Source organism: Protomyctophum bolini (assembly GCF_963924005.1).
Source record: "Protomyctophum bolini genome assembly, chromosome: 16".
NCBI lineage: Eukaryota > Metazoa > Chordata > Actinopteri > Myctophiformes > Myctophidae > Protomyctophum > Protomyctophum bolini.
Window position 1 is genome coordinate 1,111,474 of NC_137877.1, and position 26,031 is coordinate 1,137,504.

A 26,031-nucleotide genomic window follows, 5' to 3' on the forward strand; every position below is an offset into this window, starting at 1 on the left:
TTAATAATAAGAGACATGGGGTTTGAGGATCGGGGGGTAAATATGGACAGTGGCAAAATACGGAAAGGAAAAGTCAGTAAGATTATACATGCGCTAAGCTACGGTCCTCCCCGACACTTCTACTCTCACCTGAGGCAATACCTTCATCTGGCATCAATAACCTAATCAATACCTTCATCTGGCATCAATAACCTAATCAATACCTTCATCTGGCATCAATAACCTAATCAATACCTTCATCTGGCATCAATAACCTAATCAATACCTTCATCTGGCATCAATAACCTAATTAATACCTTCATCTGGCATCAATAACCTTATCAATAACCTAATCAATACCTTCATCTGGCATCAAAGAAACCCACGGGATGGACAAAATGTCATGATGCTTTTCTGGACAATTCTTGAAAAGTATAAAATAGTGTTTTGAGTGATTAAAACGGGGGAAAAGACAACACTTGTGCCGTATCACGACATTACAATATATTTATATACCTAGTGTCATGACAACACACATTTCTGTGTGGCTGTAGAGAAACAGGCCTACGGTGATGAGACGCACGAGAAAGGCTGTAGAAACAGGCCTACGGTGATGAGACGCACGAGAAAGGCTGTAGAAACAGGCCTACGGTGATGAGACGCACGAGAAAGGCTGTAGAAACAGGCCTACGGTGATGAGACGCACGAGAAAGGCAAAGCAAGTTCAATCAGTTTTGTTTTTCTGGGTTATTTTCACCTGAATGGACTGCAGTCCATTTTAAACAAAGCCTAGAATGGGTTTTTTTTTCTACTCTGTTAATTAATACTTGAGTGTTGAAAGACAACGGGGGGGGGGGGGGGGGGGAGTGGCCCAGCCAGGTGCTGAACTATACTGTAGTAGACGGAAAAATGCCGCCATCTTATAATGAGCGTGTGAGTGAGGATCCAATTATACTAAGATAGGTGAAGTGATCCTTTAACCCATTCTGACCTGAGATCAGATTCATACGAGGTTTCCACTGGAGGACACACACTGGTCTGATCAACCCATTCTGACCTGAGATCAGATTCTAGAAATGTCAGTCGTTCTTCGATTTTTCAAAAAATAGCAGACCTACAAGCTCATAGCGCGCCACTCGGTGGCGCGCTACGAGCTTGTAGATCTGCTATTTTTCAATAGCTAAAGCATGACATGATGCTATAACACCAAAAGGGGTTCCCGTTCAGAATGGGTTAACTACCTGAAGACGTTTTGAACCTCGGTAGAGGTCTGGGTCGTGTGTACGTAGTTACGTCGCCAACTCCAAATAATTGCCAAAATGACGTCCCGTTTGTTTGTCTAAGTATATATAAAAAGAAACATGCTGTACCAGGTCTGTGATCTTATAACTCGACAGGACCGGTTTTGGTTTCATCGTTTTGCTAAATGAGTGACTTTGAGACCAGCTAATTTCACCAGCCGAGTCAATGAGGATAATATTAGTGATATTCCAAATCAATATATTGGAATATCACTTTCTAAATCAACTGAGCAAACAATTGAACAATATCTACCTGCCTATCTCTTGCCTAACCTTCTACCAAAGTGTCAATTTGTTTCGAGCGTTTCAAAGCATTCAAAGTGTGGCTACCGTAGATGGATAGTGTGGACTGTGTTCGTACTGTATGTTAGTGGGGGACACAGAACGGTGCATCTGGACATCGTAGCTACTGTACAATGTGTCTATTCTCCATACGAGTTCATGGCAAGGTGCTATACCTAGGTGCAACTTCCCATAGACAGCCCAGTCATCCAATCAGAAGAGTCCTCTCTGATTGTATTACACAACGTCAAAACGCACCAACATTGCAGCTGAACGGAAAGCTTGAGTTATTCTCTTTCTAAAGAAATCCCCAAAGTGTTTGTTTCATGAAAAGTCCACTGTAGACGTGTTGTGTTACTTTGTGTCTTTAAAGTCCACTGTAGACGTGTTGTGTTACTTTGTGTCTTTAAAGTCCACTGTAGACGTGTTATGTAGACTTTGTGTCCTTGTTGCAGGTGATTATTTTTCCAAGTCCTGGAGTTTGGAAGCGCTCGTTAGATATCACTCGACTGCCCTCGTGCGTACCACCCGTTTTGAATTAGCACATAAACGCAGGAGGCAGCGGGGGCGAATTGCTTTACGGAAAACGAGTGCTTCCAAACTCTGACGGAAACATGTTCGGCCGCGGTCTGTGGCTAGCCTCATCTCATACTATTAAAACTTAAAGATGTGCTGTACCTATGGGGATATCGGTACGGGCCGGTTTATCGTACTGTACCTATGGGGATATCGGTACGGGCCGGTTTATCGTACTGTACCTATGGGGATATCGGTACGGGCCGGTTTATCGTACTGTACCTATGGGGATATCGGTACGGGTCTTGTAATTTGTTTTTTTGGGATTGCACAGTAACTATGCATGCATTCCGGACCGGATGGATGGATGGATGGATGGATGGATGTACCGTTTGGGGAGTAGATATTTATACGTCTGTGTTTTGTGCCTGCATGCTTTCCTGAACACAGTCCGTCTGAACACCGTCGACTTTTACAACAATGCCTTTGTCGTTTTTGTCCAAATCATCCTCTTCGAACTCCATTTAAACCGACCATCGTCTCAGTTAGGCTCAGAGGTTCTCAACCAACGTGTGGGGCCCCCAGTGGTCCTTCCAGGGTCCGTGTGGCCTCTAGAGCATACCAACCCGGGCGGGGGGGGGGGGGGGGGGGGTCCGTGTGGCCTCTAGAGCATACCAACCCGGGCGGGGGTCCTTGAAAAACGTTTGAGGACCACTGCAAGGAACTCCCTCGTTCTAGTCGCCGTCTGTCTTCCGGGCCTCTCTCTCTCTCTCTCTCTCTCTCGGGGGAGGGGTTTGACTCTCAGCGCTGGCCCGGTTCCGTGCAGGGCTCGCTGCCGTCGTCCGAGCCCGCCAGGGTGACGTAGATGATGGGCACGAGGCCCCTGAGGGCCCCCAGGGAGCACAGCAGCCAGTCGGGGTCCGCCTTGCTCAGGACACGCAGCACGTCCCCCTTGTGGAAGCTCAGCTGGCCGGGCTCGGTGGCGATGTGGCGGCACAGCGCGCGCACCTCGCTGGAGACGACAAGGAGGTCACAGCGTTTAACCCCTTCTGACCCCAGATCAGATTATAATAATGTCTTCTATACGTCCTGACAGTTTTCATTCTGACCCGAGATCAGATTCTAATAATGTCTTCTATACGTCCTGACAGTTTTCATTCTGACCCCAGATCAGATTCTAATAATGTTCTTCTATACGTCCTGACAGTTTTCATTCTGACCCCAGATCAGATTATAATAATGTCTTCTATACGTCCTGACAGTTTTCATTCTGACCCGAGATCAGATTCTAATAATGTCTTCTATACGTCCTGACAGTTTTCATTCTGACCCGAGATCAGATTCTAATAATGTCTTCTATACGTCCTGACAGTTTTCATTCTGACCCGAGATCAGATTCTAATAATGTCTTCTATACGTCCCGACAGTTTTCATTCTGACCCGAGATCAGATTCTAATAATGTCTTCTATACGTCCCGACAGTTTTCATTCTGACCCGAGATCAGATTCTAATAATGTCTTCTATACGTCCGGACAGTTTTCATTCTGACCCGAGATCAGATTCTAATAATGTCTTCTATACGTCCTGACAGTTTTCATTCTGACCCGAGATCAGATTCTAATAATGTCTTCTATACGTCCCGACAGTTTTCATTCTGACCCGAGATCAGATTCTAATAATGTCTTCTATACGTCCCGACAGTTTTCATTCTGACCCGAGATCAGATTCTAATAATGTCTTCTATACGTCCTGACAGTTTTCATTCTGACCCGAGATCAGATTCTAATAATGTCTTCTATACGTCCCGACAGTTTTCATTCTGACCCGAGATCAGATTCTAATAATGTCTTCTATACGTCCTGACAGTTTTCATTCTGACCCGAGATCAGATTCTAATAATGTCTTCTATACGTCCTGACAGTTTTCATTCTGACCCGAGATCAGATTCTAATAATGTCTTCTATACGTCCTGACAGTTTTCATTCTGACCCGAGATCAGATTCTAATAATGTCTTCTATACGTCCTGACAGTTTTCATTCTGACCCGAGATCAGATTCTAATAAATGTCTTCTACATCCTGACAGTTTTCTGAAAAAGCTATGTTTCTGTGTCAGTCGTTCTTCGACTTTTCAAAAATAGCCAGATCTACAAGCTCGTAGCGCGCCACTCGGTGGCGCGCTACGAGCTTGTAGATCTGATATTTTTCAATAGCTAAAGCATAACGTAATGCTAACACCAACACGGGTTCCCACCCAAAAGGGGTTAATTGAAACTTAAATCTGATTATGAAAAATAATCGGCCTTGACAGCCCATATACATCCACACAGAAAAGTCCTGTCTGATTGCATTAAACAACATTAAACTCACTCTGCCTGTTGCTTTGCCACTCGATGTGCCATTCACTTTAAGCATGCGCAGACCCTCTATTAGACGTAAAATTTGCTCAGTGGGTAGTGTTTAATCAAATCCATAGCTTATTGAAATTTATTGACATGTATTGAAAAGATTTCCAGCACAGGATGAAATCCTCTACGCCAGATTCACAACAGACATAAATACATATTTAAAATTCACAAGTACGTACATACATAAATACATTCGTATTCCGTTTTTTTTCTTTTTTTACACTTTAAAACAAACCAAGTTCATGTGGACCCGCCCTCTTTGTTTTTTGTATATCTTATTTATACATAATACACTTTCAAGTCCTGTATTTACCAGTCTATGACCTTACAAGCCAGCCCTATAGTTATACAAAAAACCTTTTGATGACCAACATTTCTCAAGTCTATTCTTAAAAGCATTGACTGAATAGCTGCAGCCCTTCTTACCATGGAGCCTTTTGGGTTGGAGTGGTTTGTATGGCCGGTGGAGGAGGCAGAGGGGAAGACTTCCTCCCCGTAGGTGTGGTTTGGGTTTGGGTTTGGGTTGGAGGAGGACCGGGTAGGGATGGTGCTGCAGCCTTCCTCCCCGCTCCCATGCTCAGACCCAGAAGGCCCAGGACGGAGCTGTCCAGGCCCAGCCAACCGGACGGTGCTCTGCATGTCGTTTCCGACCAGAGCAAAAGAAACAAGAAAATTATGCACACGGTTGATATTTTGTCTTAGCTATTGAAAAATAGCAGATCTACAAGCTCATAGCGCGCCACCGAGTGGCGCGCTACGAGCTTGTAGGTCTGCTATTTTTGAAAAATCGAAGAACGACTGAATTTTTTTAGAATCTGATCTCAGGTCAGAATGGGTTAATCAGACCCAGTGTGTGTGTCCAGTGGAAACCTCGTATGAATCTGATCTCAGGTCAGAATGGGTTAATAATATGCAGTATTGATATACTTTTATTTTGACCTCATGAGATTCTCTCCAAAAAAGAAATGTGGGATCTGGACCTCACTCACCTGCTCCTGGGAGGTCTGGCCCTCTGTACGGCAGCTCCCTCCCTCCTGGATGGAGAGGCAGTGGTGGTGGTGGTGGTGGACCCAAACAGCCTGCCCCAGCGCATGCTCTGGGCCTGGGCCGGGGCAGGGGCAGGGGCAGGGCCGGGGGGGAGCGGTGCTGCCCGGGCCTGGCCCGGAGCCCCCGGAGGAGGAGGAGCCCCCGTTCTCTCCCCGTCCTGCGTGGTGCTGAGCACCGACTCCGGCGGGCTCCCCATCCACGAGGGCTTCCTCCCCCCCCCGGGCGGCGCCAACGCCACCGCCGCCAACGCCACTCTGTGCTCCTCCCCTTGGTGGCCGGACTCCGCCCCTTCCACCACGCCCTCCCTGGTGGGCGGGAGCTGGCACGGTGGTCGCCTCTCGACGGACGACTTCCTCCTCTTCTCGCTCCGGGCGAACCTGGAGCCCTCGGCGGACGGGTCGATGTACACCTGGCGAGGCGAGGCACGTTTATTTGTTTTTTATGTAAAACATTGAAAGAACACATTATGAAAGATTCAGTCAAAACGAACAACAACTAGAACTGCACTCTGTCGAGTGCATACTTGCTTGTTGCACACTACTAGTGCGCAAGCAGAGCGTGCAAGTACTTTTGACCTGCACTTTTCATGCGTATGCACCGACCCAGCAAACTGTGCCTGATACGGCAGTGGTGCCAGATTACATGTATACACAGGAGCATTACCTTTAATCCTCCCGACACTAAAACATATCGTCATTACGTCACCACCGAAAACCAATTACACTCTGGCATTGGGTCCTTTAATCCACATATTTCTTACGTCATCATTGAGAGCTAGTTATACATATACACACCATGTACTCTGGTCCCAGCAAATCAGGCACAATTTGCTGGGACGGTCAGTGCCGGTTCTAGGCCTTTTGAGGCCCTAGGCAACATATTATACAGAGCCCAAAATGTTTATAAACAAATCACAAATGTTTATAAACAAATACCAAAATGTTTATAAACAAATCCCAAATCCCTTGGTCCTACCCCCCCGACCATGAGACTTACTACAGGTAAACTGGTAGTGGTCCTACCCCCCCCATGAGACTTACAAATCCCAAATGTTTATAAACAAATCCCAAATGTTTATAAACAAATCCCAAATGTTTATAAACAAATCCCAAATGTTTATAAACAAATCCCAAATGTTTGTAAACAAATCCCAAATGTTTATAAACAAATCACAAATGTTTATAAACAAATCACAAATGTTTATAAACAAATACCAAATGTTTATAAACAAATACCAAAATGTTTATAAACAAATACCAAAATGTTTATAAACAAATCCCAAATCCCTTGGTCCTACCCCCCCGACCATGAGACTGGTAGTGGTCCTACCCCCCCCATGAGACTTACAAATCCCAAATGTTTATAAACAAATCCCAAATGTTTGTAAACAAATCCCAAATGTTTATAAACAAATCCCAAAATGTTTATAAATAAATCACAAATGTTTATAAACAAATCACAAATGTTTATAAACAAATACCAAAATGTTTATAAACTAATCCCAAATCCCTTGGTCCTACCCCCCCGACCATCAGTGCCGGTTCTAGGCCTTTTGAGGCCCTAGGCAACATATTATACAGAGCCCCCCCCCCTCCTGCTTTGCCACGCCGGATAAAAATTGTAAATTTGCCATGAAAATGCTTCAATCTGGTGCACTTTGAGATCAAAATTAAGAAGCTAGGTGGGGGCCACATGTGGCCAGTAGCCCATGTAAGGGATACATGAAGAAAAAAAAATCTTCTCCCTGTGACGAGGCCCCCTCAGTGGTTGAGGCCCTAGGCGACCGCCTAGTTCGCCTATGCCTAGAACCGGCCCTGGGGACGGTGCATACGCATCAAAAGTTGGGACGGTGCATACAAGTCCCGGGCGAACAGATCAACATAATGGAATGACTGGCCATATATGGAGCGTCTCTTGAGTGTACAGGGTTTGATGAGGTCAGATCAACATATGGAATGCCATAACAGGAAGGACGGGTGGGGTAGGATCAACATATAAAATGTCACACAACAGGTCAGCTCCATATATGGAGATCTAAGGGTTTGAGGTCAGATGTAGAGTTGCTAGCCGGCTCCAGATTAAGCAGATCAGTGCATGATTCAAAACTGAACGCTAGTTATGTTTAGTTATGATTCTAGGAACTGAAAGCAGACCGAGAGGTCTGGTTGGTTTGTGATATTAGACAAAGAGATTTTGGCTTCACAAACCAATGCTTTACCAAAGTATTTACCAAAGTATTTTCACATGCAGGGATGTGACATACACATGACATGCACAGATACTCTCTTGACATAATGTGACCGGAGACAGTAGTTTGATATACAAGGGGGCCATGGTCATTTTTCAGTTCTTTACGTATTATGAAACTGCACACTGTAACCTTTCATATGATGTATTGCTCATTGAAATTGGGGGGGAAATGAAGAAGACCATTCTGACCATTTGAAACTTGTTGAACCAGAAATCCCAAATTAGAGCATTCCCCCTTCAAAAGATTTCAGCAGTGATCTGTGACTTTAGGGGGCGCTGTTTTCCCTTCATTCCTCCATTAGTCAACCAAACAGCAGTGTTGCCATTATTGTCTGCTTATTATAATTAGTTGGCCTTGTTTCTAAAGAAGAATAATGCATAGGCCTATACTGTACCAATAAGTCTACACAATTAGAGAATGTTTCGTTTGCCTGTTATCTCTCCTTTAAAAAAAAAAAAAATAGGCTATTGTATTTATTTGGCATTTTGTAGTATGAAAAAAGGTGAAAATAAGGCAGCAGCGCTGGGGAATCACCTGAGAGGACTGCATGAGCTGGAACCACCAGCCAGCCTGCCGGTCCTTCCTCTGCTGACCCTCCTCCTCCTCCTGGGACCTGCGGTCCGTCTCTGCGTCCTGGCTCTCTCCTCCCACACCTCAGGAGAAACCAACCACAGCGTTTAATACGCCACTCTCGTAGGTATTTGGCACGGTGTGGCATGTTCCGCCAGACTGTGCTTAACCCTCTAAGACCCGCATTCAATTCTACTTGCAAAAAATAGATTTCAACCTTACTACTACTTTGTACTACTAGGACTAGGACTAAAAAATATGTTAAAAAATATATAAAAAAATAAAGTTTGATGAAGAATTTATAATAATTATATAATAATATAATAAATTTATAATTTACATTTGGGGGATATCTTTCACAATAATGTTCTAGACATTCTAATGATCACAAAAAAACATATATTACAATTATTTTACCTACTTTTATTAGGGTAAAGGTCAAAAGTCTTAGTCTTAGTCCAGACATTTTTTATTTGTGTGAATTTGTGTGAACAGCAATATGACATACGTCTAGATTGTAATAGAGGAAAGTACTGGGTTGTAATGAAAACAGGTACAGGTAAGACACTCTAATGCGTTCGCAATCAACTGAGGCCTACCTTTAGTCCTCTGTCCTCCCTCTCCTCCCATAGATCACTGAAGCCTACCTTTAGTTCTCTGTCCTCTGGTCTCCCTCTCCTCCCATAGATCACTGAGGCCTACCTTTAGTTCTCTGTCCTCCCTCTCCTCCCATAGATCACTGAAGCCTACCTTTAGTTCTCAGTTCTCTGTCCTCCCTCTCCTCCCATAGATCACTGAGGCCTACCTTTAGTCCTCTGTCCTCCCTCTCCTCCCATAGATCACTGAGGCCTACCTTTAGTTCTCTGTCCTCCCTCTCCTCCCATAGATCACTGAAGCCTACCTTTAGTTCTCAGTTCTCTGTCCTCCCTCTCCTCCCATAGATCACTGAGGCCTACCTTTAGTCCTCTGTCCTCCCTCTCCTCCCATAGATCACTGAAGCCTACCTTTAGTTCTCTGTCCTCTGGTCTCCCTCTCCTCCCATAGATCACTGAGGCCTACCTTTAGTTCTCTGTCCTCCCTCTCCTCCCATAGATCACTGAAGCCTACCTTTAGTTCTCAGTTCTCTGTCCTCCCTCTCCTCCCATAGATCACTGAGGCCTACCTTTAGTCCTCTGTCCTCCCTCTCCTCCCATAGATCACTGAGGCCTACCTTTAGTTCTCTGTCCTCCCTCTCCTCCCATAGATCACTGAAGCCTACCTTTAGTTCTCAGTTCTCTGTCCTCCCTCTCCTCCCATAGATCACTGAGGCCTACCTTTAGTCCTCTGTCCTCCCTCTCCTCCCATAGATCACTGAAGCCTACCTTTAGTTCTCTGTCCTCTGGTCTCCCTCTCCTCCCATAGATCACTGAGGCCTACCTTTAGTTCTCTGTCCTCCCTCTCCTCCCATAGATCACTGAAGCCTACCTTTAGTTCTCAGTTCTCTGTCCTCCCTCTCCTCCCATAGATCACTGAGGCCTACCTTTAGTCCTCTGTCCTCCCTCTCCTCCCATAGATCACTGAGGCCTACCTTTAGTTCTCTGTCCTCCCTCTCCTCCCATAGATCACTGAAGCCTACCTTTAGTTCTCAGTTCTCTGTCCTCCCTCTCCTCCCATAGATCACTGAGGCCTACCTTTAGTTCTCTGTCCTCCCTCTCCTCCCATAGATCACTGAAGCCTACCTTTAGTTCTCTGTCCTCTGGTCTCCCTCTCCTCCCATAGATCACTGAGGCCTACCTTTAGTTCTCTGTCCTCCCTCTCCTCCCATAGATCACTGAAGCCTACCTTTAGTTCTCAGTTCTCTGTCCTCCCTCTCCTCCCATAGATCACTGAGGCCTACCTTTAGTCCTCTGTCCTCCCTCTCCTCCCATAGATCACTGAGGCCTACCTTTAGTTCTCTGTCCTCCCTCTCCTCCCATAGATCACTGAAGCCTACCTTTAGTTCTCAGTTCTCTGTCCTCCCTCTCCTCCCATAGATCACTGAGGCCTACCTTTAGTTCTCTGTCCTCCCTCTCCTCCCATAGATCACTGAGGCCTACCTTTAGTTCTCTGTCCTCCCTCTCCTCCCATAGATCACTGAAGCCTACCTTTAGTTCTCAGTTCTCTGTCCTCCCTCTCCTCCCATAGATCACTGAGGCCTACCTTTAGTTCTCTGTCCTCCCTCTCCTCCCATAGATCACTGAGGCCTACCTTTAGTCCTCTGTCCTCCCTCTCCTCCCATAGATCACTGAGGCCTACCTTTAGTTCTCTGTCCTCCCTCTCCTCCCATAGATCACTGAAGCCTACCTTTAGTTCTCAGTTCTCTGTCCTCCCTCTCCTCCCATAGATCACTGAGGCCTACCTTTAGTTCTCTGTCCTCCCTCTCCTCCCATAGATCACTGAAGCCTACCTTTAGTTCTCTGTCCTCTGGTCTCCCTCTCCTCCCATAGATCACTGAAGCCTACCTTTAGTTCTCTGTCCTCCCTCTCCTCCCATAGATCACTGAAGCCTACCTTTAGTTCTCAGTTCTCTGTCCTCCCTCTCCTCCCATAGATCACTGAGGCCTACCTTTAGTCCTCTGTCCTCCCATAGATCACTGAGGCCTACCTTTAGTCCTCTGTCCTCCCTCTCCTCCCATAGATCACTGAAGCCTACCTTTAGTCCTCTGTCCTCCCTCTCCTCCCATAGATCACTGAGGCCTACCTTTAGTTATCTGTCCTCCCATAGATCACTGAGGCCTACCTTTAGTCCTCTGGCCTGTGGTCTTCCTCTCCTCCCATAGATCACTGAGTCCTAACTCCATCTCGGCCTGAGTGTCCTCCATAGTGTCCACGGCTGGCCTGTGGCTCCTCAGCGCCCCCTGTAGGCCCACGTCTGCCTCTCGTCTGCATCCCACACCTTCCGTCCTGCAATTAGAAGGGTATTAAGAGTTAACAAAAAACGACCTGAATTAAGCTAAACACTAGTTTAGTTAACTGAAATAAACATGACAGACGATAACTAACTGAAACTGTATTGTGTGCTGACGAAAACTAACTAAAACGAAATGGAAAATGGAAAAGTTTAGTTCAGTTTTTTTGTATTTCGGTACATATTCATTTAGGTTGTTATATCATTACATGAACTGTGCCAGTTTTAACTGTGAATACTTTCACTAAATGCTTTACTTATATTACGCAATGCTTTTTTCTCTATGACTCGCACCTGACCAAAAACACCTAAACAAATAAAACACCATATTATGATTTTTAAAAAAGCGGACGCTAAAACTAATAAACGCTAGGCTAAACTAGCAAAACCCACTTTAATACTAATCGAAACGAACAACAACATGAAGTCAGACGCAATAATAATGAATGAGAATTAAAAAACTATGATGACTATAAAACATAAATACTGAAGGTCATTACACACTGGTTAAGGTCATTACACACTGGCGAATTAGCGAAGCGACGCGAATAAGCCATCTGAAAATGCGAAATATTGCATGTTGCAGTTCGCCTGCGAATCTCTGCCAAATATACGACACCAGAGCGAACAAATAAAGAGCGAAAACGGTCGCATTTTCGCCACTGATGTGGAAGCTTGCATGGACTTCAATTGTTTTTTTAAATGGGAATTATTCGCACGAATATATCGCGTCGCCAATTCTCCAGTGTGTAATGAATGACCTTAACACTAACCTTGCCACCCTGCAGGGCCACGTTCCCTCTCGTCTGAGCCCCGCCCTGTCCCCCCCCCTCCTCCTCCTCCCCCCCCCTTCGTCGGCTGACTCCGCCTCCTCCTCCTCCCTCGCCGCTTCCCCGCCCGCGGCGGCGCTCCCCCCTCCTCTCATCAGCTGGAAGGTAGATCGCGCCGAGCGCTCGGTGGCATCTGCGGCGGCGGCCTGCGAGGCTCCGCCTCCTCCTCCCTGGAGTCCCGCCCCCTTGGAGCCGCCCCCCCCCAGCATCAGGAGCTCCCTGCGGCGGAGCTGCACCTGGAGGCCCTCCTGGAGGAGGCGGGGCTGGAACAGCAGGTCCAGGTGGAACGGCAGCAGAGACAGAGGCTGCAGCAGCAGCAGCAGCTCCTCCAGCAGGGGGCGACAGGACGCCGTCTTCTGGGACAGGGGCAGGAAGCCCCACGCGTTGTAGTGGGCCGAGACCACGTCTGGAGGACAGGGACAGACAGGAGGACAGGGTTAGGGAGACATGGGAGGGAAGCCCCACGCGTTGTAGTGGGCCGAGACCACGTCTGGAGGGGACATGGTTCAAGGTTCAAAGTTTATTTAGTGTCCCCGAAGGGCAGATTGGGTTGCAGCATAGACTGTACATTAAACATTATGAACGAAACAGTACAAACAGACAAACAGTTCACATAGCAGATACCAGAGTACAGTAGGTGCACACAGCCATTAAAGTGCAGGCGTTTAAAGTGCTATGCGATAGGTCATAAAAGGTGCATGTTGGGCATAGACATAGGCACGAGATAATACAGTAAAAAGTGAAAGGGCTCATCATAAGGTTATATCCTAGATCTACCCACAGCAGCATTCAGTGTGTGAATATAGAGACCGGGACAAAGGAATGTTTGGGCCTGTTTTTTGTGGCACAAGCGAAGGCCGGATGGGAGAAGGAAGAGAAGAGGAGGACAGGGAGAGGAGGACAGGGTTAGGGAGACATGGGGAGGAAGCCCCACGTCTGGAGGGACAGACAGGAGGAGGACAGGGTTAGGGAGACGTCTGGAGGGACAGACAGGAGGACAGGGTTAGGGAGACGTCTGGAGGGACAGACAGGAGGAGGACAGGGTTAGGGAGACGTCTGGAGGGACAGACAGGAGGACAGGGTTAGGGAGACGTCTGGAGGGACAGACAGGAGGACAGGGTTAGGGAGACGTCTGGAGGGACAGACAGGAGGAGGACAGGGTTAGGGAGACGTCTGGAGGGACAGACAGGAGGACAGGGTTAGGGAGACGTCTGGAGGGACAGACAGGAGGACAGGGTTAGGGAGACGTCTGGAGGGACAGACAGGAGGACAGGGTTAGGGAGACGTCTGGAGGGACAGACAGGAGGACAGGGTTAGGGAGACGTCTGGAGGGACAGACAGGAGGACAGGGTTAGGGAGACGTCTGGAGGACAGGGACAGTAAGCATGGAGAAAGAACGAAAGCACGGAGTGAGTCCTACCTTTATGCGTGTAGAGATTATTATTATTATTATTATTGTTGTTACCTTCATGCGTGTAGAGATTATTATTATTATTATTATTATTATTGTTACCTTCATGCGTGTAGAGATGACCGAACCAGAACTCCAGAGATCTCAGGCTGGAAGGAGAGGAGAGACAGACAGCTGTGTGTTAGAGACCCATCATCCATGGCAATGTGTGTTATAGCCAAAACAGAAGTGGAACAAGTAGAACAAAGTATTTACAAATAAATATTGGATATAAATAGGAATTAAATAAAAGGTGTAAACAGAGCTGTGTTATAATTAGCACTTTGGGTGATACTATCCTGTGTGTGTGCATTTTCTGTCAGAGATATTCTCTCTCTCTCTCTCTCTCTCTCTCATATACACACACACACACACACACACACACACACACACACACACACACACACACACCCACGCACACACACAGTCACGGCCCGCCCCCTGGCGGCCTGGCCCTGTCATGACAGCCTCTGCAGCTCTGCTGTTCTCCCACAGACCCACAGCGCACATTTGAAAGCTGGAGCCTGTCTATCATAATGCGGGACAACGTCTCAATTTTGCGGGACGCATGAAAAGTGGTTGAAATGCGGGACAATCCCACACAAAGCGGGACATCTGGTCACCCTATCTTCCACTGCTGGCCTGCTCGCTTTGCCTAAAAGAATGGCAACAAAAAAATACGGGGAAGCAGCTTTTTGCTTCTATGGGCCGTCGGCATGGAACAAGCTCCCACTGTACCTTCGACAGGCAGCCTCTGTAGTTTAATAACACTGTACCTTTGACAGGCAGCCTCTGTAGTTTAATAACACTGTACCTTCGACAGGCAGCCTCTGTAGTTTAATAATACTGTACCTTTGACAGGCAGCCTCTGTAGTTTAATAACACTGTACCTTCCACAGGCAGCCTCTGTAGTTTAATAACACTGTACCTTCGACAGGCAGCCTCTGTAGTTTAATAACACTGTACCTTCGACAGGCAGCCTCTGTAGTTTAATAACACTGTACCCTCGACAGGCAGCCTCTGTAGTTTAATAACACTTATACCTTCGACAGGCAGCCTCTGTAGTTTAATAACACTGTACCTTCGACAGGCAGCCTCTGTAGTTTAATAACACTGTACCTTCGACAGGCAGCCTCTGTAGTTTAATAACACTGTACCTTCGACAGGCAGCCTCTGTAGTTTAATAACACTGTACCTTCGGCAGGCAGCCTCTGTAGTTTAATAACACTGTACCTTCGACAGGCAGCCTCTGTAGTTTAATAACACTGTACCTTCGACAGGCAGCCTCTGTAGTTTAATAACACTGTACCTTCGGCAGGCAGCCTCTGTAGTTTAATAACACTGTACCTTCGACAGGCAGCCTCTGTAGACATTTTTAAAGCTCAGCTCAAGACCCACTTCTACAACATTGCTTTTAATTGATCTTTTATTTTTTGTTATTCATGTCCTCACTGTATTGCAAACTGCTTGTTTTTTAATGTCGTTTTATTTTTCTTCTCCATTGCTCTGTGAAGCACTTTGAGCTGCACTTCATGTCATGAAAGGTGCTATACAAATAAAGTTTTATTATTATTATTATTATTATTATTATTATATCATATAATATAATATAATATATTGAGACGTGCGAGGACAGCATCTGTATATCATATAACATAATATAAATATTGAAACGTGCAAGGACAGAATCTATGAATCATATAATAAGCTCCTATCTGAACCAAAGAGGCGTGCCGAGGTGGAGGACTCACTTGAGCAGGCCGAAGATGAAGGCGTTGAGTCTCATGGAGTGGCTGGTGAGCTCAGAGTACTGGATCACCTTGGAGAACAGGCCGTGGAGAACCCGCGTGGACGGGCCTGGTGGAGAGACACAGAGACACAGAGAGAGAGGATGTAACAGATTCTACAACAACTTTGTCAACAACAACTTTGTCTGTCTGTCTCCACCACTCACCCAGCTGTCTGTCTGTCTGTCTGTCTGTCTGTCTGTCTGTCTGTCTGTGTGTCAGTCTGTCTGTCAGCCTGTCTCACCCAGCGTGGTGGCGGCCTCGGCCACGCTCCAGGGCTGGCAGCGTCTCTGTCCGATGATGATGTCGAGGACGAAGGCCTTCAGGCCGTCCTGCAGCACGGCGTCCAGGGCGGGGCACAGGTACTTCAGCACCAGGTGACCCACGTTGGGACTCACCCAGCTGTTCCCCAACTTAGCCTGGAGGGGGGAGGGGAGAGGGGGGGGAATTAAAATACTTCAGTGCATTGTGCCTACACATGTTGCGACATTCGCCATGTATCCGAAGGAAGTCTGATCCAATCACTTTTAGATTTCTCCAGTTTAATCCTGAGTTTAAGTTTTGTTGTGTTCAAGATCTAATTTTAGGCATGTTTAAGCCTCGAGGAAAATCCGTGTTGAGGTTCTTAATCCACTGTTTTTCATTAAAACGTCTTTGTCCTAAAACTGTCCAGTTGGGATCGTGTTGAAGTCCAGCGCATTTTAGAGCTTCAATGCCGTGAGCCATGAAATGTTGCACCAATCTTGTGGTTGTCTTTTTGGCATTGTTAATATTGTATCTGTGTCGTCCCAGCCTAGTACCTATTGTTTTACCCGTTTCTCTGACATATTGTAAACCACATTTTTCACATGTGATTAAATAAATGCAGTTGCTGGTTCTGGCTGTTATTTGTTGTTTAATCTCTAAGACGCGTTTTGTGGTTCTATTTTTTACTAATTGTTTGGGTTTGAAGTATTCTGGTCCCTACTCTGTGTCTATACTATACTGCACTATAGAACTACTCTGTGTCTATACTATACTGCACTATAGAACTACTCTGTGTCTATACTATACTGCACTATAGAACTACTCTGTGACTATACTATACTGCACTATAGAACTACTCTGTGTCTATACTATACTGCACTATAGAACTACTCTGTGTCTATACTATACTGCACTATAGAACTACTCTGTGTCTATACTATACTGCACTATAGAACTACTCTGTGTCTATACTATACTGCACTATAGAACTACTCTGTGTCTATACTATACTGCACTATAGAACTACTCTGTGTCTATACTATACTGCACTATAGAACTACTCTGTGTCTATACTATACTGCACTATAGAACTACTCTGTGTCTATACTATACTGCACTATAGAACTACTCTGTGTCTATACTATACTGCACTATAGAACTACTCTGTGTCTATACTATACTGCACTATAGAACTACTCTGTGACTATACTATACTGCAGTGTCCTCCAGGGTGAGCAGTGTGGGTTAGCCTGTGTCCTCCGTGAGGAGGAAGCCCAACAATCCTCGGTGAGGACTTTGGGAGGGCCATGCAAGCAGCAAGCAAAGCCACAGCACCATTTCCCTGCGGAACCATTGCCCACCACTCCTGAATGAACTGTCTGGTGCTGGGACTCTGGAGCAACCCAAAGGTCCTGGTGAGAGCAGGAGTGGACCTGGTGAGACGTAGGAGGGGCCCGGACAGGAGTCAACCCAACCCACAGAGCCTACCTAGTCCCTCCATGTGCCAGAAGTGTACCTCCCAGCCCTGGCAGAGTAGTTCTGGAGTGGTTCCAACGGATTGTGTGGCCCCTGGTTTTTCCCTGATGGACTGATCGAGGGTAGCTACTGGGACGTATAAGTCGGGACTTCATCAACCCTGGCTGGGTCGCCTGAGTGAGGGGTATGATGTTGAGAGACCCGAAACCCCGTTGACCTCAGGATACGTCACTGAGGATACGTCCCAGGTGCATGATGTATTTTTTAGTAATACATACATACTGTAAAATAATATAATATACATCATACCTTCACGTCTGGGTCTCGACTCGTGCCGAAGTGAGCTACGATCAGATCCACGGCGGTGTTCACAGCCTTCACCAACCCTGGGGGAGGGGGGGGGGGGGACAGAAGGGGTCACTTTGCATTCTTAACCCATTCTGACCTGAGATCAGATTCATACGAGGTTTCCACTGGACACACACTGGTCTGATGAACCCATTCTGACCTGAGATCAGATTAAAAAAAAATGCCAGTCGGTGGCGCGCTATGAGCTTGTAGATCTGCTATTTTTCAATAGCTAAAGCATAACATGATGCCAACACCTGAATGGGTTCCCGTTCAGAATGGGTTAAAACAGTTTAAGTGGCCCAGGCGGTGGCGTAACCGTCTGGGCACCCGACTGGTATAATCCAGTCGCAGTGTGCCGCGGGTTCGACTCCCGAGCCCGACACGGCCTTTACTGCATGTCTTCCCCCCCCCCCCATCTCTCTCTCGTTTCCTGTCAGCCTACTGTCTGTCCCTTCAAAAAAACCAATAAAAGGCGTAAAGCCGCAAAAACACATCTTAAAAAGAAAAAAGAAAAACAGTTTAAGTGCCGCGCACATTAAGACAAGCTTGTCCTTACTTTGTCCGCGGTGCCAGAGACGTAAAGACAAACTTTGTTTAATCCACGTTAAAGACAGTTAAATGCAACAGTTACGTTCTTAGTGTGCGCGCGGTCGGTCTCACCTCTCTTCTGGGCCAGGTCCACAGTGATGTGTGTGTGCGTGTGCGTGCGCGTGCGGTCTCACCTCTCTTCTGGGCCAGGTCCACAGTGATGTGTGTGTGCGTGCGCGTGCGGTCTCACCTCTCTTCTGGGCCAGGTCCACAGTGATGTGTGTGTGCGTGCGCGTGCGGTCTCACCTCTCTTCTGGGCCAGGTCCACAGTGATGTGTGTGTGCGTGCGCGCGCGTGCGTGCGTGCGCGCGGAGCCAGAGGAGGCGTCCGGGGAGAGGCAGAACTCCTCCGGCGGCCTCTCGGCCAATGAGAAGTAGTCTGGGACCACCTCCTGGTCACTGTAGCTCCTCTCACGGCCTGCGGAGGGAGACACAGAGAGGAGGCTGTCAGGAGAACTCTAAACCATATACAGTGTGCTGTCAGTGTGTGTGTGTGTGTGTGTGTGTGTGTGTGTGTGTGTGTGTGTGTGTGTGTGTGTGTGTGTGGGGGGGGGGGGGGGGTCATCGTCATGCTGGCTTGTGGTGGATATAATATAATATAATATAATGTTGTGTAAAACAGAACATCAGACATGTCGGTGACTCGTGATCCTAACCGCACTATGAATGGACAGTGAGCAGTGGCGTGCACAGGCAGACCCTAGGGGGTGCTAGGGCACCTGCCCTCTGCCCTCTGGACAGCAATGTGCCCTTTTGGGGGAAAAAAAACAATTGTACAGTGTACTAGTATACACTGTACACTGTATTATACACTGTACACAGCAGGGGAGCCCAAAAGGTAGACCGCGATCTACCAGTAGATCACAAAGGCTGTGCAGGTATAGATCACATGTGTCTTCAAATGGATTTTTTAAACGACGCAAAACTTGGAATTTGGGAGGCGGCCTTTTTCCCGACAGCATTCTAGCCGACGGGGCAACGGTCCGATCCGCAGCGGGGGGGACATTTGCTGCGATGCGAAAAAGTGATGGTCCGACATGCGCTGCTCCCGTGCTTGCGGTTATAGGGTTGGGTTAGGATTGAGGTTTCGGATCAATATGCTGTCGGAGAAAAGACCTGCACCCTGGAATTTCCCTCTCGTGTACCAGAGGCACGCAGACCTCCACCCGCCCTGTTAAGTCCCGCCCCCCCCCCCTCTAAATGCCAGTGAGTCGTTAGAAGGAGGGGGAGGGGGAGGAGGAGGAGGAAGAGGAGGAGGGGGGGGAGGAAGAGGAGGGTCACCGTTGGTCTGTCTAGGCGGCGCCCCGAGGCTGAAGCAGGACGAGGAGGTCGCCGAGGCGGAGGACGGGAAGTCAAAGACGTTTCTCCTGGCTGAGCGCTGAGCCCCCCCTCCTCCTCCTCCTCCCCCGCTCAGGGGTGGGTGGGGGGGCTCCAGGCTCACGGGGGGGGGGCCCAGACCCTCGGAGACTCTCTCCAGGCCCAGAGGGTTCCGACGGCGGTAGTCCCTCCATTTCAGAGCCTGCGGTGACAGGTGGTGGTGGTGGTGGGGGGGGGCTTTGATTGGTTATGGGAGGGTGGGTGGATGGATGGAGGGGTGGATGGGGGGAGAGAGAGAGAGAGAGAGAGAGACAGAGAGAGACAGAGAGAGAGAGAGAGAGAGAGACAGAGGAATGGAAAATGGGGGAGAGAGATGATAGTGTTTCATGCGAGATGTAAAGATGTAAAGCAAAGGAAGGGTAGAAAGAGAAGGACAGGTCTGTGATACAAGGACAGGTCTGTGATATAAAGCATCAGGTCTGTGATATAACAGGTCTGTGATATAAAGCATCAGGTCTGTGATATAACAGGTCTGTGATATAAAGCATCAGGTCTGTGATATAACAGGTCTGTGATATAACAGGTCTGTGATATAAAGCATCAGGTCTGTGATATAAGGACAGGTCTGTGATATAAAGCATCAGGTCTGTGATATAAGGACAGGTCTGTGATATAAAGCATCAGGTCTGTGATATAACAGGTCTGTGATATGAAGCATCAGGTCTGTGATATAACAGGTCTGTGATATAAAGCATCAGGTCTGTGATAACAGGTCTGTGATATAAAGCATCAGGTCTGTGATAACAGGTCTGTGATATAAAGCATCAGGTCTGTGATAACAGGTCTGTGATATAAAGCACCAGGTCTGTGATATAACAGGTCTGTGATATAAAGCATCAGGTCTGTGATAACAGGTCTGTGATATAAAGCACCAGGTCTGTGATATAACAGGTCTGTGATATAAGGACAGGTCTGTGATATAAAGGACAGGTCTGTGATATAACAGGTCTGTGATATAAGGACAGGTCTGTGATATAACAGGTCTGTGATATAACAGGTCTGTGATATAAAGCACCAGCTCTGTGATAACAGGTCTGTGATATAAAGCATCAGGTCTGTGATAACAGGTCTGTGATATAAAGCACCAGGTCTGTGATATAACAGGTCTGTGATATAAGGACAGGTCTGTGATATAAAGCACCAGCTCTGTGATAACAGGTCTGTGATATAAAAGGTCTGTGATATAAGGACAGGTCTGTGATATAAAGGACAGGTCTGTGATATAAAGCACCAGCTCTGTGATAACAGGTCTGTGATATAAAGCATCAGGTCTGTGATATAACAGGTCTGTGATATAAGGACAGGTCTGTGATATAAAGGACAGGTCTGTGATATAAAGCACCAGGTCTGTGATAACAGGTCTGTGATATAAAGAGAAGGACACTAGGGACTTCTCCGTCACCAAAGAACTATAATATAACAAGTCAAAATTTAGAGATTCCACAAGATTTGTTAACTTAAAACCCATTCTGACCCGAGATCAGATTTTTAAAAAAAGTCTGTTTTAAAGTCAGTCGTTCTTCGATTTAAAAGAAAATAGCAGACCTATTTTTTATATAAAATAGCTTGGACTCCTCATGCATAGAAGGAAGCATGAGGTCAGTCCCCCCCCTCAGGTTGGCAGAGGAAGTGTGTAGCGCCCAGGTTTACATTAGATAATTGACACTGGGTGAAAAAAATATCTGGCTATTTTTTCAATAGCTAAAGCGTAGCATAATGCTAACACCAAAAAAGGGGGTTTCCCGCACCGAGAATGGGTTAAAACAACAAGCCTCGTGTGTACCATAGTGTGTCCTGGTGGCTCCGTCTGGTGGCTCCCCCCCTGGGTGCTGCTGGCAGCAGTGGCCCCCCGACATGGGCACAGGCACGGGCATGGGCATGGGCACGGGCATGGGCATGGGCAGCATGGGGGGCACCGGGCCCCTCTTCACACCCACAGGCAGCAGCGCTGGCACTGAACGGGACATTGGAAAAGGTTTTACATTACATTGATTCTCATTTATTTTTAGTTTTTTTCTTTTAGGTTTTTTTTAAGACCTCAATTTACATCCCAAACAAGCTGAACTTATAAAGTGCCACAATTTTTGGTATTTTTTTTCCCCAGTTCTTTCAGTTCAGGTGGATCAGCACCCATCACCTAACCTGACGCTGCCAGATGAGGGCGGTATTGCGGAAACATATTCCCCAACACAACACTCATCTGGGATCTCTGACGGAGTTGAGCCCTGAGTCAGATCTGCTTCGTACCGAACCAATCAGCGTGAGCTAAAGGCGGGATGCGGATGTGACGGTATATAGACACGTCGATATGATTGGTTGTGTTTGCACGCCCACACGGTGATAGACAGACGCTCCCATCCAATCATCTACCATGTATCTTGAAAAAAAGGAACAGCCCCGTCATCGAATTTGCTTCCGCGATCCCAGATCCAAATAAGCTGTGAAACAAATTTGTGTAGCAAGCTTTTTGGATCTGGCAGCGTCAGGTTACCCATCACCCCCCACCAGGCAAACTCAATGAACTGGTGGGCGTGTCCACATAAAAAACGACATTTTAACAAATACTGTACACTTTTTTTTTTAAACTTCTTCCTCCTTATAGAACAATAAGACCTGATGATGATCATGTTTTTAGGGTGGGGAAAAAATCATGGCACACCATCTTTAACTCACTCAGTAAATAATACTCTTCTATGTTGGACTGTGCTAAACTATTGCTACTGAAATGTAGCTATGAATGAGTTAACCCATTTAGGTTTTACGCATTACGTTATGCTTTAGCTATTGAAAAATAGCAGATCTACAAGCTCGTAGCGCGCCACTCGGTGGCGCGCTACGAGCTTGTAGGTCTGCTATTTTCGAAAAATCGAAGAACCACTGACGTAGAAACATAGCTTTTTCAGAAAACTGTCAGGATGTAGAAGGACATTTATAGAATCTGATCTCAGGTCAGAATGGTAAACTGTCAGGATGTAGAAGAACATTTATAGAATCTGATCTCAGGTCAGAATGGTAAACTGTCAGGATGTAGAAGAACATTTAAAGAATCTGATCTCAGGTCAGAACGGGTTAAGATATCGTCCCTTAGAAATAATAAGTTATGGGCCTACCGAGTGGCGGGGGGGGTGAAGGCGTCGGGGGCGTGGCTGCCGGCGGGATCGGGGGGGTGTGGAGGAGGAGGAGGGGGGGCACGAGGCCGGCGGCCCCCACGGGACAGGACAGGCTGCGCGGCGGGGGGCCCCGCTGGGAGGGGCTGCATGGGGCCCCCGGGAGGGGCCTCCGCCGCTGGGAAGGGCTGGGGGTGCATGTGGAGCAGCTTCCTGAGCTGCTGGCGCAGGGCGGTGGCGCCCCCTGGAGGCGGACGGGGGAATAACTCCCCAGAGGCGAGGGCCGCAGGGACCCGGGCCCCGGGGGGGGGGCCACGGATCCGGGGGCCCCCGCCGCCGCCACCACTAGGGCTGCAACGGAAGAGTTGTTATCGTCACCGACGGATTACTGAGATTACATCTCGTTTATTGTTGTGTTTTTGGAACTGGAACATATGTGACCAAATTTGACTGAGGGACTGCCACTGGGTTTTTTTGAATTTTCGTTTTTTTTTCATGTCATGTGAAATCAGGGAATCGTAGCTTCAAATTGACATATTGGTTGTTCAGTTTGACCCACCAGTTTTGGAGATATGGCTTATAGAGTAATGTCTGGCAGAGAAACAGCGAGTTGAGAAAACAGGCTTGAAAAAGGTTCACTTCTGTGGACTCTAACATTACACCTATAGCTACATGTTTAAGCATTTATTTCTTATTTACATGTCTTCTGTGGTCTCTAACATTACACCTATAGCTACATGTTTAAGCATTTATTTCATATTTACATGTCTAACATTACACCTATAGCTACATGTTTATGCATTTATTTCATATTTACATGTCTAACATTACACCTATAGCTACATGTTTATGCATTTATTTCATATTTACATGTCTTCTGTGGACTCTAACATTACACCTATAGCTACATGTTTAAGCATTTATTTCATATTTAAATGTCTTCTGTGGACTCTAACATTACACCTATAGCTACATGTTTAAGTATTTATTTCATATTTTCATTTCGATTTCAGCTCTGACACTTATTTCAGACATGATCTAGTGTGTGAAGAGTCTGCCTGTGCTGTTAACTCATTTTGGGGAAAAACAACAACAAAAAAGTTTTTCTCCTCTGGTGAAAAGCTGGAATGTGCGCGATGGCAGTCTCTCAGTCAAATCTGGTCACATATGAATAAAAGTTACATTTATGTCTGCATTAGCTTTAGTAGAAGAGGGGATTTTGATAAAACATCATCATAAACATAAATGGCAAACGCCATATATATGACGAATTACATAAATATGTCAAACAAATGATTTATTATACTTTCAAAACATTCCAAAGCTAGTGGAAATAGCCAATCACTTATCGCAAGCTCACGACACATCGCATTATAGCTTGTGGCTCAGCTATTTTCACTATATTTCAACAGGAGAACTCATACAGATGAAACAATTGTGATTATCTCAGCCCCACCCCTCTCCAATTGTTTAACCCATTCTGAACGGGAACCCCTTTTGGTGTTGGCATCATGTCGTGCTTTAGCTATTGAAAAACAGCAGATCTAGAAGCTCATAGCGTGCCACCGAGTGGCGCGCTACGAGCTTTGTATGAGTTTGAGTTTGTACGAGTTTTGTATGGACGTGGTGTTGGGTGCTTGCACATATGCACACATGGCATCAACGCATGGTGTTGTGTGCAGGCGCCCTACACTTTGTTCTTCTTTTTTATCATTCATTCATTTTTTAAGAGCCTGCCCAACAGGGACTACAGATGAAATTTAGCTTCGGGCTAACTCTGGCCCATTTACATTGATGTGAAAACTGACATGTTGATTAATGAGCTTTGTCCCTGTCAAAAAAATAAAAAAATAAAAAAATAAAAATGGCTGCTAGCACCAGGAGGGGGGTGGGGCGGAGGTGAGTGGAGGGGGGCCGAGAAACGAAACGTTATTGCGACCAGGAGATTCCCATACCTGGCGCGGTGGAGCCCTCCTGCTGCTGGAATGTGTCCTCCCCAACACCGGGACCCCCGGAGCCTCCCGATGTGGTCCTGGACTGCATCCCTGAGCCTGGGGGGACGGCGACATTAAATGCATTTATATAGCATTTACATATAGCACCTTTATCCAAGGCGCTTTATATAAAGGCCATAGATTGTGCATTACATTCACACCCATGTCTTGTGTGCAGGCGTACCTGTGGCTTTGGGCTGGGGGGGCTTGGAGGGGAACTGGTGGTGGAAGGTGAAGGGTTGGATGGGCAGGGTGGTGGGCCGCTGGTCCTTACTGTAGCGGACCACCGCCTGACCACAGTCTGACCAGCTGGACGGACCACCTGGGGGGAGAGAGAGAGAGAGAGAGAGAGAGAGAGAGAGAGAGAGAGAGACACAGACAGACAGACAGACAGACAGACAGACAGAGATAGAGAGAGACACACACACACACACACACAGGGAGAGACAGACACACACACACACACACACACACACACACACACACACACACACACACACACACACACAGAGAAATAGACACAGACAGACAGACAGAGAGAGTATTAGGAAAAACCGTTTCGCATTCATTCTAAACTCCACTCCTTGTTTTGTGAACATCACTGTGAACAGAACAACATTGTGAGGATATATATATAAACATGTGAGTGCTAAGTCGCTAACGCTAACGCAGCCAGAAGCAGCCGAGTCATGCCTGAGAAAGCCCTTATCACTCACTCACACACACACACACTCACACACACACACACACACATCCCCACACACACACACACACACATCCCCACACACACACACACACACACACACACACACACACACACACACACAGCGTAAGCCGTGCTGGAGACAAACAGTAGAACCATACTTTATTTTCTGCGGCCCTTCCTTCTCTGTCACCAAACCTGTGTGTCTGTGGTGTGTGTGTGTGTGTGTGTGTGTGTGTGTGTGTGTGTGTGTGTGTGAGTGAGTGTGTGAGTGAGTGAGTGAGTGTGAGAGAGTGCATATGTGTTGTGTGTGTGTGTGTGTGTGTGTGTGAGAGAGAGAGTGCATGTCTGTTTGTTTACAGCATGCCTTGGCACACGTACCTCGGTGTAGGCGCTGCGTGCGTAAGTGTGCGTGTGTGTGTGTTTGAGTGACAGCAGGAGTGTGTGTGTGTGTGTGTGTGTTTGCGTGACGTCGGGACACATTGCTCAAGCTTGCTCTTCTCACATATCTCTCCAGTGCACTGACATGTCTCTGCCACGCGGGGGCAGCATTGAGCTGCTGTGGCACAGACTCAACACGCCCAACATCAGCTCAGCAAAGGAAAAACACTAGCTCTCTCTCTCTCTCTCTCTCTCTCGCCCCCCAATTTATTGACACGACATGCTACTTTGTAGCACTTACAGTACAGTACAGTACAGTACAGTACAGTACAGTACAGTACAGTACAGTACAGTACAGTACAGTACAGTACAGTACAGTACAGTACAGTGCTTTGCATCAGTAAATTGCTTGGCTCTTTTTCTTTGATGCAAGAAAGATGTATTTGCCGATGCACTGCAGGGA

General features: G+C 46.9%; 1 protein-coding gene across 1 annotated transcript in view; it reads right to left on the bottom strand.

The window, feature by feature from the left end:
* Positions 1 to 2,766: 2,766 nt before the first annotated feature.
* The window catches only part of rusc2 (RUN and SH3 domain containing 2), a 39,350-nt gene continuing 16,085 nt past the window's right edge, over positions 2,767 to 26,031 (bottom strand). Inside the window, exons 6-21 of the mRNA XM_080785215.1 lie at positions 24,669 to 24,806; positions 24,446 to 24,541; positions 22,494 to 22,841; positions 21,167 to 21,337; positions 19,288 to 19,560; positions 18,254 to 18,424; positions 17,378 to 17,454; positions 15,591 to 15,765; positions 15,311 to 15,416; positions 13,623 to 13,669; positions 12,053 to 12,515; positions 11,112 to 11,275; positions 8,319 to 8,437; positions 5,476 to 5,942; positions 4,913 to 5,119; positions 2,767 to 3,090 (exon numbers count right to left, since the gene is read on the bottom strand). Of these exons, the coding sequence (XP_080641341.1) occupies positions 2,880 to 3,090; positions 4,913 to 5,119; positions 5,476 to 5,942; positions 8,319 to 8,437; positions 11,112 to 11,275; positions 12,053 to 12,515; positions 13,623 to 13,669; positions 15,311 to 15,416; positions 15,591 to 15,765; positions 17,378 to 17,454; positions 18,254 to 18,424; positions 19,288 to 19,560; positions 21,167 to 21,337; positions 22,494 to 22,841; positions 24,446 to 24,541; positions 24,669 to 24,806 (3,233 nt within the window). The 3' untranslated portion in view covers positions 2,767 to 2,879. The remainder of the gene's footprint in view (positions 3,091 to 4,912; positions 5,120 to 5,475; positions 5,943 to 8,318; positions 8,438 to 11,111; positions 11,276 to 12,052; positions 12,516 to 13,622; positions 13,670 to 15,310; positions 15,417 to 15,590; positions 15,766 to 17,377; positions 17,455 to 18,253; positions 18,425 to 19,287; positions 19,561 to 21,166; positions 21,338 to 22,493; positions 22,842 to 24,445; positions 24,542 to 24,668; positions 24,807 to 26,031) is intronic.